This window comes from Corylus avellana, chromosome 7 (assembly GCF_965113065.1).
Source record: "Corylus avellana chromosome 7, dhCorAvel1.hap1.2, whole genome shotgun sequence".
NCBI classification, from domain to species: Eukaryota; Viridiplantae; Streptophyta; class Magnoliopsida; order Fagales; family Betulaceae; genus Corylus; species Corylus avellana.
Window position 1 is genome coordinate 14590889 of NC_142496.1, and position 22388 is coordinate 14613276.

Genomic DNA, 22388 nt, shown 5'->3' on the forward strand with positions numbered 1-22388 from the left:
CAAGCCACTGCACCACACTTCTACAAGCCATTCTTACAAGCCTTAGTTGTTTACAGCTGTACCACACAACTCCACATGCTTGGCTCACAAGTTGCCACGTAGCTCTTCTAGAAACTCCCTTTAAAGCCTCACCTAAGCTTATTAGCCTGTCGCCTCCCTTCTTCTTCTTCATGACCGTTGGTCATGAAGGATATTACAGATGATCCCCCTTTTTAAAACACCTTGCCCACAAGGTGTGGGTAGGTGTCACGAAGACGATAGAGAAACTCCCAACTACTGTCTTCCATCGGAGCGCCTCGCCACTGTACCAGAACCTCGGTGACTGCTTTCGGGCCAAGCTGCTTCATCCGCCGCTCCAAAATTGCTTCGGGTTCTGGTTTGATCTCGCCATTGCTGTCCACAGGAGGCAACGTCGGTAAAGGTAAGATCTGTTCTCCAAGTTTCTTCTTAAGACATGAGACATGGAAAACTGGATGGATTCTCGAATCCTGGGGCAAATCCAATTTATAAGCCACTGACCCAATTTTCTGTAGTATTTGATAAGGACCAAAAAATCGAGGGGAGAGTTTTAAATTCCTCCTTAAAGCCATAGATTTTTGGCGATAAGGTTGTAATCTAAGATACACCCAGTCACCCACTTGGAAAGTCCTCTCTGTCCGGAGCTTGTCAACATAAAACTTCATTCGCTGTTGTGACTTCTGTAGATTATCTTTCAATAACTGGAGAATTTGTGCTCTGCTCTTCAACTGTACATCCACTGCTGCATTGGCGGTAGTGCCTGAGACATAGGACAAAAGGCGAGGAGGGGGATAGCCATAGAGTGCCTCAAAGGGTGAGATACCCGTGGAAGAGTGGTGATTTGTATTATACCACCACTCAGCCATAAGCAACCAAGAAACCCAAACTTTAGGTTTCATGCCCACATAGCACCGTAGATACCCTTCTAGACACTTGTTTAAAGCCTCTGTTTGTCCATCAGATTGAGGGTGGTAAGCTGAGCTAAAAGCCAAAGTAGTTCCCTGGAGCCGAAATAATTCCTTCCAAAATGAGCTGGTAAACACTGAGTCTCTGTCTGAAACTATGGTTTGAGGAAAACCATGCAACTTGAAAACTTGAGTGAAAAAAATGTTAGCCACAGTGATAGCTGTAAAAGGATGGGCGAGAGATAGGAAATGACCATACTTAGTGAAGCGGTCAACAACCACTAGAATCACACTATGACCATTTGATATAGGCAAGCCCTCAATGAAATCCATTGAGATGTCAGTCCAGCTTTGAAGAGGAATGGGTAAGGGTTGTAGTAATCCAGGAGTAGGAATATTCTCCACTTTAGAAGCTTGGCAAATAGGGCATTCCCGAATTAGCTTCCTAATATCCTTTCTCATCCCTGACCAAAAAAAATCAGCCTTAGCTCTCTGTACAGTCTTCAAATAGCCAGAGTGACCTGCTTGAGGATTAGAGTGTATGTACTGAAGTATTTTATCCTTAAAGGAGGAAGAGGGAACAATAAAAATTCTACCCTTCTTTAGGATCAATCCGTGCTGTAAAGTATACCCTTTAGGCACCTCTGTCCCAGCTTGTAGTTTCTGTAGCAATACCATGGCTTCTGGATCTATGGTGTAGCTCAGCTTGAGTTCTTCAAACTAAGTTGGAGTAGGAAAAGAGAGCATAGAACATGTAGCTTCATCAGGAAGGCCGGGATCCTCAAAAACCCTGGATAACGCATCAGCTACCTTATTCTCCTTACCTTTCTTATACTCAATAGTAAAGTCATACCCCAACAGTTTAGACATCCATCTTTGCTGAGTCACTGTACCCACCTTTTGCTCCAATAAGAATTTCAAAGACTGTTGATCAGTTCTTATCTTAAAAGATTGACCAAGAAGATAGGGTCTCCACTTTTGAACTGCAGACACTAAGGATAATAGTTCATTCTCATAAGTAGAAAAAAAACAAGGCTTTTCCTTTTAAGGCTTGACTCATGTAAGCAATTGGTTGGCCCTCCTGCATCAAAACAGCTCCAATCCCAACTCCACTAGCATCACACTCAATAGTAAAAGGTTTAGTGAAATCAGGCAACCTCAACACCGGTGGGTGTGTAACCGCATGCTTAAGAGCTTGGAAAGCTGTAGTAGCATCTTCACTCCACTTAAAAGCATTTTTTTTGAATAAGGCAGTTAAGGGGGCAGCAATAACTCCATAGCCCCTTATGAATTTCCGATAGTAGCCTGTGAGACCTAAAAAACCTCGAAGAGACTTGATAGTAGAGGGTGTTGGCCACTTAGACATAGCCTCAATCTTAGAAGGGTCAGTCCGAACCCCTTGCTCAGAAATGAAGTGTCCCAAATAATCAATCTCATTAACCCCAAAACGACATTTAGACTGTTTGGCATATAATTGATGTTTTCTGAACAATAACAACACCATTTTCAAATGATCCCCATGCTCCTCCACGGTTTTACTATACACCAAGATGTCATCAAAGAAAACCAACACAAACTTCCTTAGAAAAGGCTTAAAAATCTCATTCATAAGGCCTTGAAAAGTGGAAGGTGCATTAGTAAGCCCAAAAGGCATTACTAAGAACTCATAATGCCCCTCATGAGTTCTAAAGGCTGTTTTAGGAATATCTTCTTCTTGCACTCTAATTTGATGATAGCCTGATCTAAGGTCCAATTTAGAAAAAAATTTAGCCCCAAACAACTCATCCAATAGCTCATCTATGACTGGAATTGGAAATTTGTCCTTAATAGTCTCTTGATTTAGGGCTCGGTAATCCATACACATCCGCCAACTACCATCGGCCTTCCTAACCAGCAACACAAGTGAGGAAAAAGGGCTTTGACTGGATTGAATGACCCCTGATTCTAACAACTCCCGAACAATTTTTTCAATTTCAGTTTTCTGGTAATAAGGGTATCGATAGGGTCTAACACACACAGGTTTCGATCCCTCTTTTAGCACAATTCTATGGTCATGTGACCTAATGGGAGGTAATCCTCGTGGTTCCTCAAAAACTTCTTTAAACTCATTAAGTAGGCCTTCAAATTGGGTAGAAACTGGTACATCAGGAGGCTGGTTTTCACATTCAATCAACTGTAAAACCATTCCCTTATCAGAAGTCCTCAAAAACTTAGGACCCTCCTCCATAGTCCAATTAGTGGGTTTTAAGCCTTGTAATAAAATTGCATTTCCCCTCCAAGTGAAAGCCATAGTTAACTGTAAGAAATCCCAAATGATAGGACCCAACATTCTCAACCACTGGACTCCCAAAACAATATCACATCCCCCCAAAGTAAGGACATAAAATTCAGTAGAAAAAATGTTACCTTGAATCTTCATAGCCACTGCAGGACATTTTCCCTCACTAGTAATGACTTCACCATTTGCAACCTTCACAGGAATGACCTCCTTCACCACACGGTGCAGCCGTGCCTTTTTAGCAATATATGGGTCCACAAAATTGTGAGTGCTGCCCGAATCCGCCAAAATGATGACCCTTTGATGATGAATAGACCCCACCAGCCGCATAGTATTAGGACTAGGAGACCCAGAAATGGCATGCAGTGAAATTGCTGGATGGTCTGAATTTTCAGCAAGCAAGGGTGCCTCTTCCCCACCTTCTCCTTCCTCAGAATCAAAATATAGTTCTTTAGAATTTTCTGTTTTGTTAACATCAAGACCCTGCATCAAGTACAACTTTGGGGTCTTGCAAACATGGGAAGGATTCCATTTTTCATCACACGTGTAACATAAACCTTTAGATCTTCTTTCCTTCATGTGGGCAGCAGAGACCCTTTGAATGGGTAAACCACTAGGGTTCTTTTTACTCATGGACATAGAATGCTCATCATTCCCAGGCAAAGAAGAATGTTCCCTAGAAAAACCTTCCTGCCCATATGCAGCTGGTTTGCTGTAGGGAGAGAAAGAAGTTCTATCCCCACCTAGGCCAAACTACTTAGAAACTTTCCTTGAAGAAGTCACATACTCCTCTTGAATTTTTGCTAACCCAAAGGCTTGACTCAAAATTAGAAGGATTGAACATGCGTATAGGAAGCCGTATTTCATCTTTTAATCCACTCAAAAAACAACTAAGTTTATACTGTTCAGATAAGCCCCTCAATCTATTAGAAAGACCCTCAAATTGAGCTTTATAGGCTGCCACAGTGGTGGTTTGCCTTAAGCGGGTCAAGGCTTCCATGGGATCATCATAGGCTGTAGGACCAAACCTAATTAAGCATGCTTTCACAAATAATTCCCAAGTATTGACTAGCCCACTATACTCAGCATCCTGAATCCAAATTAGGGCTTCTCCCTCCATATGAAAAGATGCAATAGGGATTTTATCCATACCTTGAGTCTCATGAAATGCAAAATACTGGTTGGCCTTATATATCCAATTGGCTGGATCATCCCCATCAAATCGTGGGAAATCCATCTTCATGGCCCGAGTATGAAAATTCCTTGAATGTCCAGAACTTTCTCCTACATGTATCTCCTGAATTTGTCTTCTCTCATCAGAAACTAACCCTGAATTCTTCTCCTTTAACAGGACACTGATGGAGTGCATGCTGGCCGTGAGATCCTGCAACTGCTTCTTTAAGTCTGAAATTTCTGCAATTGGGGCAAGTTGAGACTGAATTGCATCAATCTCTCTCTGCATCTGAGTCAACCGTGTTCCATCCGCCATTGTTGTAGAATCTGCAAAGTTAGGACCGTCTGGAAATTGATACCACTTGTAAAGAATTTTATATCCTCGTAATGGATTCTGTGAGATATTTGTTATGAAGTGAATGAAATATAATAGATGATGAATAATGGTTGGGAACAGAAGTGGAAGAAGAAAGGAAGTAGATTGATAATTGGGTAATTCGAGAAACCCAGGTCTCCAAAAGAGAATTACAAACAACTCAAATCTTTTTACATAAGCCTCTAAAAAACTCCCAAGAAATTATTTATACAATCCAAGCCCAAAACTAACTGCCCAACTACCCAGCCAGCTGGCCCAAAAATTGCGTAACAACCCAGCCTTTAAAGTGACGCACGTCTTCTGCACAACAGAAACGTGCGTCCCTTCCTACAAGCCACTGCACTACACTTCTACAAGCCATTCTTACAAGCCTTAGTTGTTTACAGCTGTACCACACAACTCCACATGCTTGGCTCACAAGTTGCCACGTAGCTCTTCTAGAAACTCCCTTTAAAGCCTCACCTAAGCTTATCTGCCTGTCGCCTCCCTTCTTCTTCTTCATGACCGTTGATATTACACTCTCTCTCTTCTTTCGTCCATTTTCTGACTCTTTCCTCCATTTTCAAAAACCCAAACCCAAAAAATCTTCAAAAAATCAAAAATCCAAATCAAAAAATCAACCTAAAAAATCAAAAACTCAAACGTCAAACCCAACAAATCTTCAAAAACCCAAAAAATCTTCTTATCTTCGCTTCTCTTTTTTTTTTTTTTTTTTTTTTTTTCCTTCTTCTCTTCTCCTTTCCTTTTTCTTCTTCTTCTTCTTCTTCTTCTTCTTCTTCTTCTGCTTTTCTTCTAGCTCTGCTGCCGTGCAGAGAGATTGAGAGAGAAGAGGGAGATTGAAAGAGGGAAAGAAGATATGGTGGAAAGAATAAATAATAAAAGAGGGAAAGAAGAAGGAAAATTAAAGTTGAATGTTCTGTTATTTTTTTTTTATTATTATTATTTTTTTCTGATGCGCTAGTTTAGCACGTCGGAAATTTCATTTCATGTTTCTTTGTTTTATCTGCAAATAAATAGTGTTTTTGCTTAAAAAAAAAAATAGAGCAAAAAACATACATATATATATATATATATATATATATATATATATATATATATATATATATATATATATTTTAATTTCTATATTACTGCATGGAGAATAATAAATTAAAGAAATCCGGATCGAAAGGCTAAGAGCAGCAATAGAGTTATTTAATAAAGATCTGGAAAGATTTTGAGTCTCATTTTCATTTAAAATCCTTCCTAATATAAAACAAAAATTAGATGAAATATATATAATATAAGTAAACCTGAGATAAAAATAAATAAAAAATAAAAAATTTATTGACGTGTCAAAATGACACGTCAATATTTCTTGACGTGTCTAATTTTAGCACGTCAATAAATATTTAAATATTAAGTTATTTAAAGAAAAATTTTAAAAATTAAATTGAATTTAAATTTCCTGACGTGTCAAATATTGACACGTCAGGAAATCCTGACGTGTCAAATATTGACACGTCAGGAAATCCTGACGTGTTGAATGTAATACGTAAGTAATATTGATGTGGCATATTCAACACGTCAAAAAAAAATTTGTTGGCATGCCACTTTTGGCACGTTAATAATTACTGAAGCATGTTTTCTTTGGAGAAGTAATTTCAACAACTTTACACCCATGCAATGTTCAAAGAAGTGCAAGAGGAGATTAGGGAGGTGTTGTATTGTAATGGTTCGCTTCAAAAAAGTGAATGTAAAATTAGTACTTATCTAGTGACTGAACGGGTAGAAATCAATGATGCCTACACGAAAAAAGTATGCTTTACAACAAAGTTTCATGTGAAGTGAACCGCAGTTGTTGCTATTTTGAATCAAGAGGAATTTTGTGTACACATGCCATACATATATTGACCACACTTGATGTTACAGTATTGCGAGAAAAAATACATTCTCAACTGATGGAGGAAGGACTTGAAGCGAAAACATCAATTTATCAAAAGTAGTTATGATCCCTTGATTGGCAACCCTACTGCAGAACGTTATTCCGACCTATGCAAAGATATGTTTGAGTTAGCATCAATTGGAGCGACAACTATGGACAATTACACGATAGTAAAAAATCATGTTTCGAACTGTTATAAGAAATTAAGTGGACCAAGGAAGCAAATTCCACCTTCACAATCACTCCTAGATGCATCTACTACCGGTAATGTGTCTAGTGGCATGGCAGTGGAAAGTCAAAATGTACTTAGTCTTTATGTGGTTTGTACTAAAGGGAAGCGAGCATCAAAAAGGAAAGTGTCTGAAGTTGAAAAAGTGGTGGTGAGGAAGTCCAAAGGAATAAAGAATCAACCGGGTGACACAAAGCCTAAACCAAACAAGAAGAAAAAACAGATTGCTAATTTTGATCTATTACATTTGTTAAATTATTCATATTAGCAGTTTTTTCTAACATACTTTAATTCTTTATTAATTGAAGACTTGCCAAAGATCGCTACAAGATGAATTAGACACAAATGAAACTATTGGCCCTAAGTGATTATAGATTTTTAGAAGTGAAAAAAGTTTTTTAGAAGATTTTTTTAGCATTTGAGAAGTGAAAAAAGTTTTGTAAATATTTTTACTAAATGGGCCCTAAGAGATTATAGATTTTTCAAGAATAATAATGTTATAAATATGTATTTTGGAAAATGTTTGGAGTCAATTTTTATTATAATTTCCTTACAAATTAAGGGACTAGGATCCTCTATATTAACGTGATCGTCTTTAATTAACCAGTAAAATAATTAAGAGTGTTTGACTATAATAATTAAGCATGCTCATTTTTTAAATATAAAAAGAAACACATTTGACTATATATATACATCAAGTGGGTTGTAAATCCGAAATCTAAATTTCATTACAGAGAAGTTTCATTTAAAGCTTAAAGAAAATGACAAAATTGTTCAACTACTTGCTACCTATAAATAGACAAGAACTCCTGTAGTGAAAGAAACAATGGTCTTTCACTTAGGCTTGTTTGTTTCGTTTAAAACAAGTTAACATTTACATTTGGAAAAAATACACATATCTCTCTCAAATTATTACTGCATTCTTAGTGTCCCTTTCAAACTACTAATTGTATCAATGTTCTCCCTAAACTACCGATAAATGTCAATATTTCTTTTAAGGTTAGCAAAAATGACAAAAATGACTCTAAAAAATTTCAATAAGACAAAAATATCTTATAAATTAGAACAAAAATAAAAACAAAAAGTAAAAAAAAAAAAAAAAAAAAATTGTCTTCATTACAGCCTGTTTTGTCTTCTCTTGGTTTTACCAACTCCTTTAGAAGTTGGTTAGAAATTAAAAGTATGCTAGGATTTGTAGTTATAAAATGTCCGATTACAAGAAACGATTTTTAAAATATAATTAAGCGTTTGGTAAAATTGTAATTTAGTCTTTAAAATTGTAGTTTGGCCTTTTATATCATGCGTTTTAAAAAACACACCTGCTTACCTACGATGTGAAAATACAATTTTTTTTTTTTAAAAAAAAAATACTCCCAAACGATACACCTTTTTGTGATTTTGTTTAAAATCACACTCCTAACCTCAAATTACAAGGCCAAATGGACTATAAAACACATAAGAGTACCTTAAGATGCCCTCTGCAACATCTCACCATTGCCACCAGCTGCATGTGGAGACAACTTTTCCACTAATTCCCTCTAAAGTATGGAAATGACTGTTAGAGTAAGTGATCCAGATGCCTTATCTCCTGTTACAACAACCAGTGTTCTAGATGTTAAGACTTCTACAGCAACCAAAAGTGTTTCAAACTCCTCACCCTTATCCATGAGTTGATCTCTCCTAGTTTGACTCTGTAATTGTTATCTATGTTTTGAACCTTGTAATTGTAGATAATTAAGTTTGAATTATAGGTTGTATTTATCTAGTAGTTACAGCAAAACTCTTGTAAGCCTATTTATACCACCTAATACAATGATTCTATATTCCAGCCAATTCTTCTCTCATTTTTACATGGTATCAGAGCTTCTTAAAGGTTAACACCTATCGATCCTATGGCTGAATCAAATAACCCTTCCGCAAACTCTTCTTTCTCCATTCCCAACATTTCTCACCTAACTGGAGCCAAATTAGAAGGCCCCAATTATATTGTTTGGGTATATCGTTTTCTTCCCATTCTTCGTACTAATGGACTCATGAGCATTGTTGATGGCTCAGAGCCTGCACCACCTAAATACCTCCCCAAATCTGAATCTATGAGTACAGAGACGCTCAACCCAGAATTTGTTTTGTGGGAGAAGAAGGATCAATTTATCCTTAGTTGGCTTATTGCCTCTCTCTCAGAGAAGATTGTTGCTACGATTTATGGCTTAAACACTTCTCATGAGGTGTGGACAGCCCTAGCACACCGTTATGCATCTCCTTCCAAGTCACGCATCAACAATCTGAAGCGTCAGCTCCAGAACCTCAGACAAGGGACTCAAAATTGCTCTGACTTTGTTCACGGAGCAAAATCCATTGCGGATCAACTGGCTCTTGTTAAACAGCCGGTAGAAGATGAAGATCTCATCTCTTATATTGTTGGAGGTCTCTCTCCACAATACAATCCTCTCATTGCTTCATTGTGGGCTGGAAAGGATCGCACCTTGCGACTTGATGATTTTCAGTCTGAGTTGCTGAATTATGAGCAACTTTTGGAGCATCAAATGGCTTCAGTTGATACTGGGTCTTTTGCACTTTATTCTCAGAAGCCTAATGGCCCCAAGGGCAAACCCAAGTTCAACAATGGAAAGCCACAAAATGGTCTTTACAGACCATCAAATGGACGTCCCAGCTATGCTCAACAAAATGGTAAAAATAGATCATCAAATGGACCACGTCCTAGCTACAGTCAGATGAATCCACTTCCTCGTTCAGCCACCAACTCAACGCCAGGTAAACTGGGTTCTATTTCATATGTCAATGACAACTCTGCAACAATTTCATGTCAGATATGCGGCAAAAACAATCACCAAGCCTTGGATTGTTTTCACCGCATGGACTATGCCTATCAAGGGCGGCACCCACCTAGTGAACTTGCTGCAATGGTATCTGAATCCAATGCCTTGCGTGATGAAGATGACTGGCTAGCTGATAGTGGTGCTAACAACCACATTACTCCAGAACTTGAGAATCTCTCTCTGCAGCAGCCATACCAAGGAAAAGAGTCTGTTGCTGTAGGTAATGGTAATGGTCTTTCTATTTCTCACACTGGCTCTTCTAGTTTCCATACTCCTAAAACTACTCTCCACTTAAAAGAAATATTGCACTGTCCACAAGCCTCTGCTAATCTCCTCTCAATAAATAAATTTTGTAGAGACAATAATTGTTGGTTTAAACTTACTGACACTTATTTTCTTGTTAAGGACAACCTCACCGGGGAGATCCTCTTGCAGGGACCCAGTGAGAACGGTCTCTATCCAGTGCATTTGCAGACTTTCATCAAAAATAAAAGAGAGTGGGGCAGTGTTGCATTCCTTGGAGTCAAAACTTCTTCATCCATCTGGCATAAGAGACTTGGTCACCCAAATGACCAGATTCTAAGTCGTGTTCTGAAGTCCCAGCACCTTCCAGTTTCTCTTTCTCAACGTCAACTGTCTTTATGTTTACCATGTCAAGTAGCTAAGAGTAGGCAACTCCCTTTTCCACAATCCTCACATGTAACTACTTCCCCTCTAGAATTACTTCACAGCGACATATGGTGTTCCCCAGTGTCTTCTATTAGTGGTCGTAATTACTATGTTGTGTTTGTGGATGATTATTCAAGATATTCATGGATTTTTCCTTTAATCTATAAATCTGAAGTTCTTGATTGTTTCATTAAATTGAAATGCCTTCTTGAAAATCAATTTTCTTCCAAAATTAAGAAATTGCAAACAGATGGAGGTGGGGAATACACTTCTCATGCCTTTAAAAATTTTTTGTCCAAACATGGCATTTTTCATAGAATTAGCTGCCCACATACATCCCAACAAAATGGAATCGCAGAAAGAAAACATAGACATATTGTAGAAACAGGGCTGACACTTCTTGCTCAATCTCATCTTCCATCAAAATTTTGGGTTGAAGCATTTTATACAGCTGTCTATTTAATTAATAGACTTCCAACACCTATACTTCAACTTGATACTCCTTATCATAAAATCTTTCATTCTCATCCTAATTATAACTCTTTGAAAGTGTTTGGATGTGCTGCCTATCCATTACTTCGGCCATATACAAAACACAAGTTAGAATTTCGAAGTAAACAATGTATTTTCATTGGCTATAGTTCCAATCATAAGGGTTACCGTTGTCTTGATTCTTCCACTAATCGTGTTTACATTTCAAGGAATGTAGTTTTTGATGAAAGTTTGTTTCCTGCTCTTGATAAAGGACTGGTCTCTCATCCTGCAAGTGGCTCATCTTCAAATACAGGTAACCTTTTACCCTCTCATTTTTTTATTGCAAATGGCCTTGATAATACTCCTTTTAATATTGAAAATGGTGCCATGAATACTCTCAGACCACCTACCCCACATCTTGACCATGTGACTTCTCCTGCAACTAGTACATCTCTTAGAAATACCAACACTACACCCATGCCTTTTTCTACAGCAAATAGTACATCTCCTAGAAATACCAACACTACACCCATACCTTTTTCTACAGCACCCGTGACTCCTCCTACACAAGTGGCTTCTCCTACAACTAGTACCAATCCTATTGACCACATCTCAAACCTCACACCCTCTACATTAGATGCCGTGTCTGCAGAAAAATCTGATGTTATCTCTGATTCAGCTCTGAGTTCTGCAGATTTGACATCTACTATTTTACCCTCAAAGGAGATTGATGACACCTTACTCTCCTTACCACCTGTGCTAAGCCAATCCTCTTCATCTAGCGTTGTTACCCGGTCCAAAACTGGCAGTCTTCAACCCAAAGTGTTCCCTGATTATCATCTTTACTACTCTACTCGCCATCCCCTAAAGGCTATGACTGCCACTTCTTTCCCTAGTGAGCCCACTACCTTTGCCAAAGCATGTTCTGATTCTAATTGGATGGCTGCTATGGAGGTTGAATTTCAAGCTCTTATGGATAACAAAACTTGGTCTCTTTGTCCAAGACCCAACAATCGAAATGTTATTCATAACAAGTGGGTGTTTAAGCTAAAACAGAAACCGGATGGCTCTATAGAGCGGTTTAAAGCCAGACTTGTGGCCAAAGGTTTTGAGCAGAGAGATGGAGTAGATTATACAGAAACATTTAGTCCGGTGATTAAACCAGCTACTGTCAGATTATTACTTGCAATTGATGTGCATTATAATTGGCCTATCAAACAACTTGATGTTTCCAACGCCTTCTTGCATGGATATCTAAGTGAAGAGGTTTTTATGGAGCAACCTAAGGGATTTGTGGATAAGTCTCAACCTGATGCAGTGTGTCACCTACACAAGGCTTTGTATGGCCTTAAACAGGCTCCAAGAGCCTGGTTTCATCGTCTCACACATGCTCTTCTTAATCTTGGGTTTGTTGGATCTTTGGTGGATACTTCTTTGTTTATTTTACATAAACCTCCAGTTCACATCTTCATTCTTATATATGTTGATGATATTATCATAACTGGAACTCATTTGTCCAACATTAATGAGCTTATTTGCATACTGCAATCTGAATTTAAATTGAAGGATCTTGGCATTCTCTCTTATTTTTTGGGCATACATGTTCACCGGAATGATCAAGGCTTGCATTTAAATCAAGCAAAGTATATTGTGGATCTTCTTCATCGTGTGAAGATGCTAGGTTCAAAGCCTTATACTGCCCCTTGTACTTCAGGTAAAAAGTTCACTAAATTTGATGGTGACCCACTGCCTGATCCTACAGTGTACAGACATATTGTTGGAGCCCTTCAATATTGCACCCTCACAAGACCTGACATTTCTTATTCTGTAAATCAATTATGTCAATTTCTGCATTGCCCCACAAGTGTCCATCTCTCTTCTGCTAAGCGTGTTCTTCGCTACCTCAAGGGAACGGCTGATCATGGGCTTTACTTTACTCCTGGCCCATTTCTTTTGCAAGCATATTGTGATTCAGATTGGGCTGGTGACCCAATTGATAGGAGATCTACTAGTGGATATGGCGTGTTCCTAGGTAATTGTCTTATCTCATGGCAATCTAAGAAGCAGCCGGTTGTCTCTCGATCCAGTACTGAAGCGGAATATCGCTCTATGGCCTTCGCTACTGCTGAATTATATTGGCTACGCATGTTGTTCAAAGACTTGCACATCTCTCTTTCTACTATACCAGTGTTATGGTGTGACAATATGGGAGCCATTGCATTAGCTTCTAACCCCATGTATCATGCTCGGACTAAACATATTGAAGTGGATTATCACTTCATTCGAGAGAAAATATTGCACAAAGATCTTGTTGCTAAATTTATTTCCACTGTTGATCAATGTGCTGATTTGTTTACCAAAGGTCTCACATCAAATCGTTTCTTGTTCTTACGTGACAAACTCATGGTTACAGCCCCTCCCATGAGTTTGCGGGGGGCTGTTAGAGTAAGTGATCCAGATGCCTTATCTCCTGTTACAACAACCAGTGTTCCAGATGTTAAGACTTCTACAGCAACCAAAAGTGTTTCAAACTCCTCACCCTTATCCATGAGTTGATCTCTCCTAGTTTGACTCTGTAATTGTTATCTATGTTTTGAACCTTGTAATTGTAGATAATTAAGTTTGAATTATAGGTTGTATTTATCTAGTAGTTACAGCAAAACTCTTGTAAGCCTATTTATATCACCTAATACAATGATTCTATATTCCAGCCAATTCTTCTCTCATTTTTACAATGACATGCTTTGTCATGTCATGTGATTTGAAGAATACATGTCATGATTTTTTAAGATGAAAATCATGTTTATGCCCAAATTAAACAGTAAATTAACTGCTTCCTAATAAGTGGACCCACGTCACCAAACAACACCCCTGGGGCAGGAGCGGTGGTTGTTGAATGGGTCTATAGAGTAATTTTCCTCCCAGAATTTAGGACCAATCAAACACAGATTCTTTTCTTTATTACCAAACAATAGGAGCTAAGCTACACAATACATCAGCTGCCGGAGGCAAAGAGATCTAAGAAGAAGGAAAAGTTTGGAGCCAAATTCTACATTCACACCCTTTTTCTCACGGTTACTGGTAATTACAGTGATCATTTTTATTATTGTTATTATTATATTTATATATGCTCTGATTTTCGCTCTTCATTTTCAAATTTTGCTTTCATCGTACACCATTTTAGCTTGCATGTGAGATTCATTTTATTCGTTTGTTTTACTTAGTTTTTGGTTAATGCCCGTTTGGTTTGCGAGAAAAGAAAAGGCGGGAATCCAAAAAGCGTTAAAATTTGGGTTTTTTTTTTTTTTTTTTTGGTTTAGAACTTGAGAAAATTGATTTTTGTTTTTACGTCATTTTCTGTGCTACCCAGACGGAGGGTCTGGCGTTTTCTTTTCACTGCTTGCGGATCTGGAACTTAATATGAGGGTTATGAATCATTACTGCTTTAAAAATTGAAGTTGAAAGTTGTTCCACGTTTTATCTTTGTTTTCTTTATTTTTCGCTTTCATTGCTGCCAAAAGGTTCTTATTTTTAGTTTAATGATTTTTGTTTTACGTTTATTCGCTTAATTGTCGGTTTTGAATAAATGGGTATTTGTGTTTTTGTTGAATTAGTGTTTTTAGTTTTGTGTGCGATGGTTTGTGGCTGTTTTGGTATAGGAGCATTTGGGTAAAGATTGTTTCTTATTTGAATATTCTTATTTTCTGATCTGATGGAAACAGATAATTTGGTGGAAAGGTTGGTGAGTTCACAGACGGCACCATTTAGTGCTCAGTGTAGGCAACATAGCTCTCCGTTCCTTCCTGCATTTTCCCATCGATTTACAAGAAAATTGAATATCAGTCACATTGGGATGAACAAGTCTCCTAAATCATTGAAATCAATTGCTGCTTCACTTCAACCATTGGAATCCTCAAAATTGGGCCACTTAAACAACACTCTGCCATCCAAAGGTTATGCTCAAGCAATGTCTTAGCATCTGTAATTTTTCAAGGGTTTAATTCTAAATCAGTGTGCTATTTTATTTAGTTGAGTTGAGTTTTGATTTATGTACAAAGATTGGAGTTGGCTTACCTAGATATCAGTTTAAGAGCTTATGATACGAATTACTGAACTGTTTAAACATACACCATGTACTTTTTCCATGCAAATTTTGACTATTTTAGAATTTTGTTTCTGTGCTTGATGACTGCTATTTGAAATTTATAGACGTTCTTGAGTTATGGAGATATGCCAATGCGGTGTGCTTTGATGTGGATAGGACGGTGTGCCTGGATGAGGGCACCGATGAGCTTGCAGAATTTTGTGGAGCTGGAAAGGCTGTTGCAGAATGGACTTCTAGGTTGGATGTCCCACATTCGTTGGAACTACTTCAATTGGTTTGGTGTTAGTGTCTGTGCCTGATTTGGTTTCTGTTTTTGCTAGAGCCATGAGTGGTTCTGTTCCTTTTGAGGAGGCCTTGGCTGCCAGGCCATCTTTGTTCAATCCTTCCTTTTCGCAAGTCCAGGACTTTCTTGAAAAGTGGCCCCCAAGGTATGAGGGATTTTTTAATTATCTGGAGCATTTTTTGACTTGTCTGCTTAATAAGGGTGAGCTGGATAGCTTGATTAGAAAAAGAATTGTATTCTGCATTGAGTTTTTTGTAGCATATGAAGACATAATTCAGCAGTGGTCTATGGAAACATTACCATCTTGTGGAAGGAGGAATAATATATGTTGTCCTTTATACAAAAATATATCTAAAGTTGATCTTAATTCTAAAAGGCGGGCCAAATCGGATGTTGTCAAGACACTTTGTGCTTGCACCAGATCATATAAAACATGGAGAAGCATCCAATTTTCATTGAGATTTCTGAACACTTCTTTTAGTGCATTATCCCTTGAATAGAGTTCACTTTTATGTCAGGGTTTATGACTTTATGTATCATGTTTTATCCTCGCTTGGGCTGTTTTTTTTTTTTCCTTTATTTCTACTACAGTCAGACTCCTTGTTTTCTGTTCCATGTAGCTACATTTGAAATTGTCTGCTGCGTTAAGGGTTTCTGCGTTGCCAAATCATGAAGACATTTTACTTTAGATTTTCTAGTAGATTGTACAAAATGTTTTAGGGACTTTTCTGTCAAGGATTTGTGCTAATTGGATTCATATACTGAATTTGCTCATGGATTGTTCAGGACCAAAAAGGGAAAAACTGCAGCCTCTTAAACTTTTGTATGTATTTTCAATTCTCGACATGTAGGGCATATTTTCACTCTACTGCTAGTTTGACTGCATGGACCAAGCAAAGTTAATTCCATGTTTGCGTCCTTTATGGATTTAGTTATCAAATCATAACGGAAGAGACTCTTGCAGTTATCCTCTTAATAATTACAAGTTTTCTTGCAGCCACTATCACAAACATTAACTAAGCTCCCAAACATGTTAAATGACCTTTATGAAGCCACCTTATGCAAGTTTTGTACTTCATTCGTATAATTATTTCTGAAAATTTTCCCACCCCTTTCATGTAGTGAGTTGGTAGATTATTGTTGTTGTCGTTGTTATCATCATTATCGTTATTGTTGTTGTTATTTCTCGTTAGTATTAGTGAGTTGTGACTTTCACCAAATATAAATGATACATTTTAGAGAAGTGTTATGAGCATGAAACATGAAATTTGAAGTGTGCTAAGGCTTGTCAAAACTATTAACGTTATGGCTGTCATTGATTTCCAATTGACTGTATGTTGTTACGATCCTACTGTTAGTATAACTAATTCAGTCATGCCACCAAACCAAAACTATTAACTGTCTATACAATGAGGGTTTTGTAAAAGGTTAGAAAACGACCAAAAGCTGAACAACAATGAAGCTTTGTAGACATAATTTCACTAAGTGCTATCCGAAACTACAACGATACATAGTGCTATATAGGATATGTCATAATTGTTGTTTTCTGTCTGTTTGTCATTTTTTTCATGGAAACTTGATGCGAGCAATGACCAATATTTTAAGTGTAATTTGAATGGAATGATAACTTCCATTTCTATTTTTTGATATATAGGCTTTCTCCTGGCATAGAAGAGTTTGTCAAGAAGCTGAAGGCTAAGAATATCACTGTTTACCTGATCTCTGGAGGCTTTCTTCAAATGATCAATGTATGCTGTCAATAATCGAATGAATACAGTCCCTTTCATTTTTGCTGGAAGCATCCATTGAAGAATAAACACACACACACACACACACACACTCAATTGCCTTATTTAATTGGATAGTGGTTGCAAGTAGTCTATCTTGGGAAACAGGAGCATGTGGTGGTGTTCTTACAACATTGTTTAAGTAAAGTTCTCCTACGTTATCAAAAAAAAAAAAAACATTGTTGAATCACTGTTGCAGTGGACCCTAACATGACACATGCCCCAACTGAGTTAAGGAACATGCTGGACTCTTTAAGTGTAATTGATGATAACACTTGAGTACATACTATATTCTTGAGTAGAATTTTATGAGAAAATATCAAAAGAAAGAAGCTTGTGGTTTGTTCATGTAAAGCCCATATTCCTTCATGCCTTATGCTTCAAATGCGCCTTACACTTCAAATGCGTTGAAGGTTAATGCCATTTTGCGATACATTCTATAGTCATAGGACTCATAAGGTGTTTTTTATGTGGGCACTGGGATACAACATCTATATCTATTTTAAATTGGAGAATGAATCGAACATCAAAGTACTCTCTTTAATTTTTAATTAAACAACTTCCTTTGAAGCCTGTTGCGTCGATCCTTGGGGTTCCACCTGAAAACATTTTTGCCAATCAACTGCTATTTGGAAGTGCTGGGGAGTTTGTGGGGTTTGACACTAAGGAGCTTACTTCAAGGAGTGGAGGAAAAGCCACTGCAGTCCAACAGATAAGAAAGGTAAATCCCTTGGCTATTTGTGTAATATTTGTTTGTTAAGTGTGTTCTTTGCGAAGCTAATGAATTTGGTTTTCCAGGCTCATGAGTACAAGTCATTGGTCATGATTGGGGATGGGGAGACTGATCTTGAGGTAAGTTGTCCACACCAAAAATTGTCTACTTTTTGGCAAATTTCCATTAGAAACCTGCTGATGTCCCTGATGTTTCTGTTCCATGAGTTTGAACATATCCATGTACGAGGAAATATGTATGTATAAGGAAATTTTTTGATGCTCAGCTTGCCTTAATAGATTTTGAGATCTGCCTCAAAAGTTATGTTACCATAGACGGCTCTTGTGGTCCATATAAGAGGAAATGTGTATATCAAGTCTAACTTGCTTCATACGAACAGGCAAATTTGTACTTTTTTTTTTTTTTTCCTATTCCAACAAGATTATGATTTTTTATGAGGTTCCAATTTGCTTTGAGAGTCGTCCGCGGTTATCTTCTATTATTATTATTATTATTATTATTATTATTATTTATTTATTTTTTAAATCAGAATTTTCTACCAATGTAATATTTCTTTTTGTTTTGCTTTTTTGCTCTCATACATAGGCTCGTAAATCAGGAGGTGCGGACTTGTTTATTTGTTATGCAACTTATGCTAGTGTCCAACCTCGAGAGGCTGTTGCAGCAAAAGCTGATTGGGTGGTTTCAGTTTTAGAGATCTAATAAACTCCTCGAAATAGCTTGCAGTTTTCTGGGTCTAGTTATATTTTTTTAAAAAAAATTTGATAATTAATTATTTTTGGGATCACTGATCACTTGCAATATAAAGGCGTATTCATCCCGTTATTGCTAGGTTATTATTTGATGCCCACTTGTGTATCTAATTGTATTTGGTTCAACCCGTGGGACAGATGGGGATATAAAAATTTTGTTTTGTTTTGTTTTTTTTTTTTTTTTTTGGGTTGAATGTTACAATGTGAGAGCAAACAAAAGAGAGAGAGAGAGAGAGAGAGAATTGGTAATGCTTCTTGAATATTGAATATTTATAGGCCTTAGCTGTTGGAGTCTAAGTTTTGAACCATTTCATGGTTATAATTTAAAACAAGACGAATGCGCATCATAACATACATGATGCTCCCAAACGCCGCACTAGAGTAAGGTACATAAAATTAGAGGAATTTTTTGAATGATTCTTAACAAATAAATCTTCAGCCTGATTGTCAATACATTTTTAACTCTATCTTGTCATTGACTCCATAGAATTCAAAACAGATTTAATATCCTTAAAACCCTAGGGTCCTCAAATAAAAAAAGTGTTATAAACCCTAGGGTTAACCGAAGGGAATTGGATTTCGGAGCTTTGATTATTTTATAATTTTTTTAACTGAGAAAGGAATTTGTGATGTAATTAATGTATGTACGATTGTCGGGTTCCAAAAAAAAAAAAAAACTAATAGAGGCCCAACTAACATCATGATTCAAACGGAATGCAAAATGGGCCAAAGCCCACTAATCCAACAAAGCATAGTATTTTGATTTCTCTTTCCACCGACTGACCGACATAAGCCCTTCACTCCCAATAAATTAATGCTGCTGCCGTAAATATCTACTCCCTATACATGCATAATATCTCATTCTTTTCTCTCACGCCTCCCTCAGCCTCACTCTCGTCTCACGCTGTCACGCAGCCTCCAAACTTCCAAAGCCCTAGCCGCCGCTTCTTCATTTTCCCTTCGACGCTCCCGCTCAGCCGTGCTTAGCGTCCACCGGAGCTCCGATCACCAGGTTTATTTCTCATTCTATCTCTTTCGCTCTCTCTCTCTCTCTCTCTGTATCAGCCCCATCGAGTGTTATTTCAATTATTTCAGATCGAGTGTTGTTCTTGTTGTAACAATTATTCGTCTTAGTTTCTAACAAGTTTATTTCTATTATTTCAGATCAATTCCGAGTTCCGGCTTCCCACCGAATCAAGCTCTCTCTCTCTCTCTCTCTCTCTGTCTCAGCCATACACGTAAGCCTTTCCCTCACCTTCTTATTCCCACCAAATTCACGCCGCTCCCCTAACTCGAGAAACAATCCCTCTTCTTCTCTTTCCCAAATCTTATCCTTCCTTCACTATGGATGAATTCATGCCAAATAGCAGAAGAAGAAAATACTACTCCATTGATGAATTCATGCCAAATATTAGAAGAAGAGTATACTCTGGAAGCACCAAGACTTCCTTGGCCGATGCTTCTAAGACTCCGACCACACTACCGGTACAGGAGCCCTCTCCGTCACCAACCGAAATTCTATATAATCTCCCACCCAAATTTTCTTACGACATCTTTTTCAGTGCGGAACTTCTCTGCTCCACCGACGATGAAGATAGTGACGATGAAGATTGTGACGATGAAGATAGTGACGGGGAATTTGACGATTCGAACTGGTATAAGATCCATATTCATGCCGATGGTCCTGCCGAGTTATACCCAGAACCGGTCCTTGCATGTTGGGCAGGAAAACTTCCCAACGACGTTGGCTTTGCAGCCCTAGGCTCCCATATATACAGATTTGGTGGGGCGACTAATAGTCTGTCGGGAATGGGCATTCGGGACGTGTATAAATTACAGGTTTTTCCATGTGTCGCCAATGATTGGGTGCCTGTTTCTCCTATGTTATCTCCGAGAATTTGCCCTTATGTTTCGGTTTTAGGGAATAAGATTTTTGTTTGCAATTATTTTAATTATTATGATGAGGATGAACTTTCTGATTCTGACGAACTTTCTGATTCTGATAGTTTTCCTTGGGGTGAGGTTTTTGATCCCGTAAATGAAAAATGGGAAGCCATCCCTAATCCTCCGTTTCTTCCATTTTGGAGATATGGAGTCATAGCTCTCGAGAATCCAGACAGGATTCTGGTCTATCTCCTTGATAGAGGTAGCGATGATCATAGCGATGATGATAGCAATAGCAATAGCGATAGCGATGATGATAGCAATAGCAAAAGCAATAGCGATAGCAGTTGTGATAGGCTCTATTTGTATAACATGCAGCATGGAGGATCTTGGACGCATCTGACTCGGAGTTTCGGTCCCTCCCCTTTTATCTGGGAAGCAAGCGTAATTGTAGGTAATACTATATACTGGGTCGGACTCGATCTCAAAGATGAGATTCAATTGTTTGCCTACAATATTGACTTGGATATGTGTCTAGATGCACCTCTTAAAGTTGTGGGAATGGATCTGTGTCTAGAAGGATGTCTTAAAGATTTGGTGGCAATAAATGATGTTGTTGCCTTCATCCATATGGAGAATCAAAGGTTCTGCTTCTTAAAACGGGAAGTACTTGATCATTATCTTTACTGTGTTATAGCTGATGTTTCTCAGATCCCCGAGAGGAAGACTTTAAATATATCGGTGGTGTGGAAAAAAAAATATGCCATGGAATCCGCTAAATTGTCAAATTTGCTTGTACTGTAAGTGTCTTCTTTTCCCATTTGATTTGAAATATTGAAAATCTATAATAGTTTGTTGCTTCCCCTTTGGGCGAGTCTGTGTTCTTGTTTTATTTTTTGAAATAATGTGTTTATGTCTTGTGTAAGTGCTAATGGGTGTTAAACTTGCAGGCGCAATGGAGCAGATTATGGAGCAGATTATGGGCAGATTGTGGCTTAATATGTTAGGTATTCTCTATTTGTTCCATGTTCTTATGCAATCTCTATTAATATGTTTTGTTTTTTCTTCATTCTTTTGTGTTTTTTAACTGCAATTATAGTACCATCTAACTGTAGATGTGCCTCTAAGTATCATATGGATAAGTAAGAAAAAGAAGAAAGATGACATTGTGGGATACCTTGTATTCAAATCCAAACCCAAAAACCTAGAAGCTCAATTGTCAAATAGCAAATATTACATTTGTGTGTGCATTGATCTCTAACTGTTTGATGTGTATGATCAGGAGCCATAGAGATGTTGAAGCAATTCAGAGTGTGGCCATACAAGGAAGGATTGTTGCTGCTCTTTTATTTGTTTACTTAAATTGTATGCTGTTCATTGGTGACAGAATCTGTTCACCCCTCTTTGGTGTAATTACTTATTTAAGAAGAATAGACAATGATCTGTTCACCCCTCTTTGGTGTAATTCATATTTCTTTCTTAGAGCACTCTAAATAGCTTCTCTAATCCCAATTTGCCAATTTGGTTCCCTATAAATTTAGAGAAAACCCTCCAAAATTGAGATGCAATAGATTTCCTTCACATTCCGTAAACTAACATTGAGCTACAGCTCCAACGCGCGCGCGCGCACATATATATCTATAGGCCGGCACTGTAGCTCGCCTCATTCATTATTTTTATGCAAGAATTATTTCTTTTTTCCTTCGTCTTTTTTTGGTTTAAAAAAATATTTTGTTAGTTATTATTATTCACAAAATCATTCATTTGCAATCTCTTGCATTTCACACGACACCCTAATCGTTCCTCACCCCGAACGAAAGGATAGCAACACACTTTTCTTTTCTTTTCCAGCCAATAAAATGAATTTGGCCTCTCTTTTTTGTTTTTTAAATAAAAAATAGGGAAAAATATAGTTTACCCCACTGAAGTTTCAGGAGTTTTTTAATTTTAACCCAAAAGTT

At 37.7% G+C, this 22388-nt stretch overlaps 1 protein-coding gene across 5 annotated transcripts; it reads left to right on the top strand.

The window, feature by feature from the left end:
• The first annotated feature begins 19380 nt into the window (after positions 1-19380).
• LOC132185797 (uncharacterized) lies at positions 19381-21880 on the top strand. Of its 5 annotated transcripts, none has more exons than XM_088518271.1 (5): positions 19381-19555; positions 19708-20881; positions 20966-21227; positions 21378-21434; positions 21710-21880. In XM_088518271.1, the coding sequence occupies exons 2-4, from the start codon at positions 19888-19890 to the stop codon at positions 21424-21426; spliced, it is 1305 nt and encodes a 434-aa protein (XP_088374397.1). In that variant the 5' UTR covers positions 19381-19555; positions 19708-19887; the 3' UTR covers positions 21427-21434; positions 21710-21880. The 5 variants fall into 5 exon arrangements, 4 of the variants coding, with proteins under 4 accessions (XP_088374397.1, XP_088374396.1, XP_088374395.1 ...); XM_088518270.1 differs by having other exon boundaries at positions 19708-20028; positions 20106-21227; XR_009440640.2 differs by having other exon boundaries at positions 19708-21227; positions 21354-21434.
• The last annotated feature ends 508 nt before the right edge of the window (positions 21881-22388 follow it).

Excerpts from the sequence above, each read along its gene's own strand:
- LOC132185797 (XM_088518269.1), top strand. The coding sequence starts at position 19,888 with ATGGATGAATTCATGCCAAATAGCAGAAGAAGAAAATACTACTCCATT. Across the intron at positions 21,228-21,377 it reads TTGTCAAATTTGCTTGTACT|GCGCAATGGAGCAGATTATG; the intron begins GTAAGTGTCTTC and ends TTAAACTTGCAG.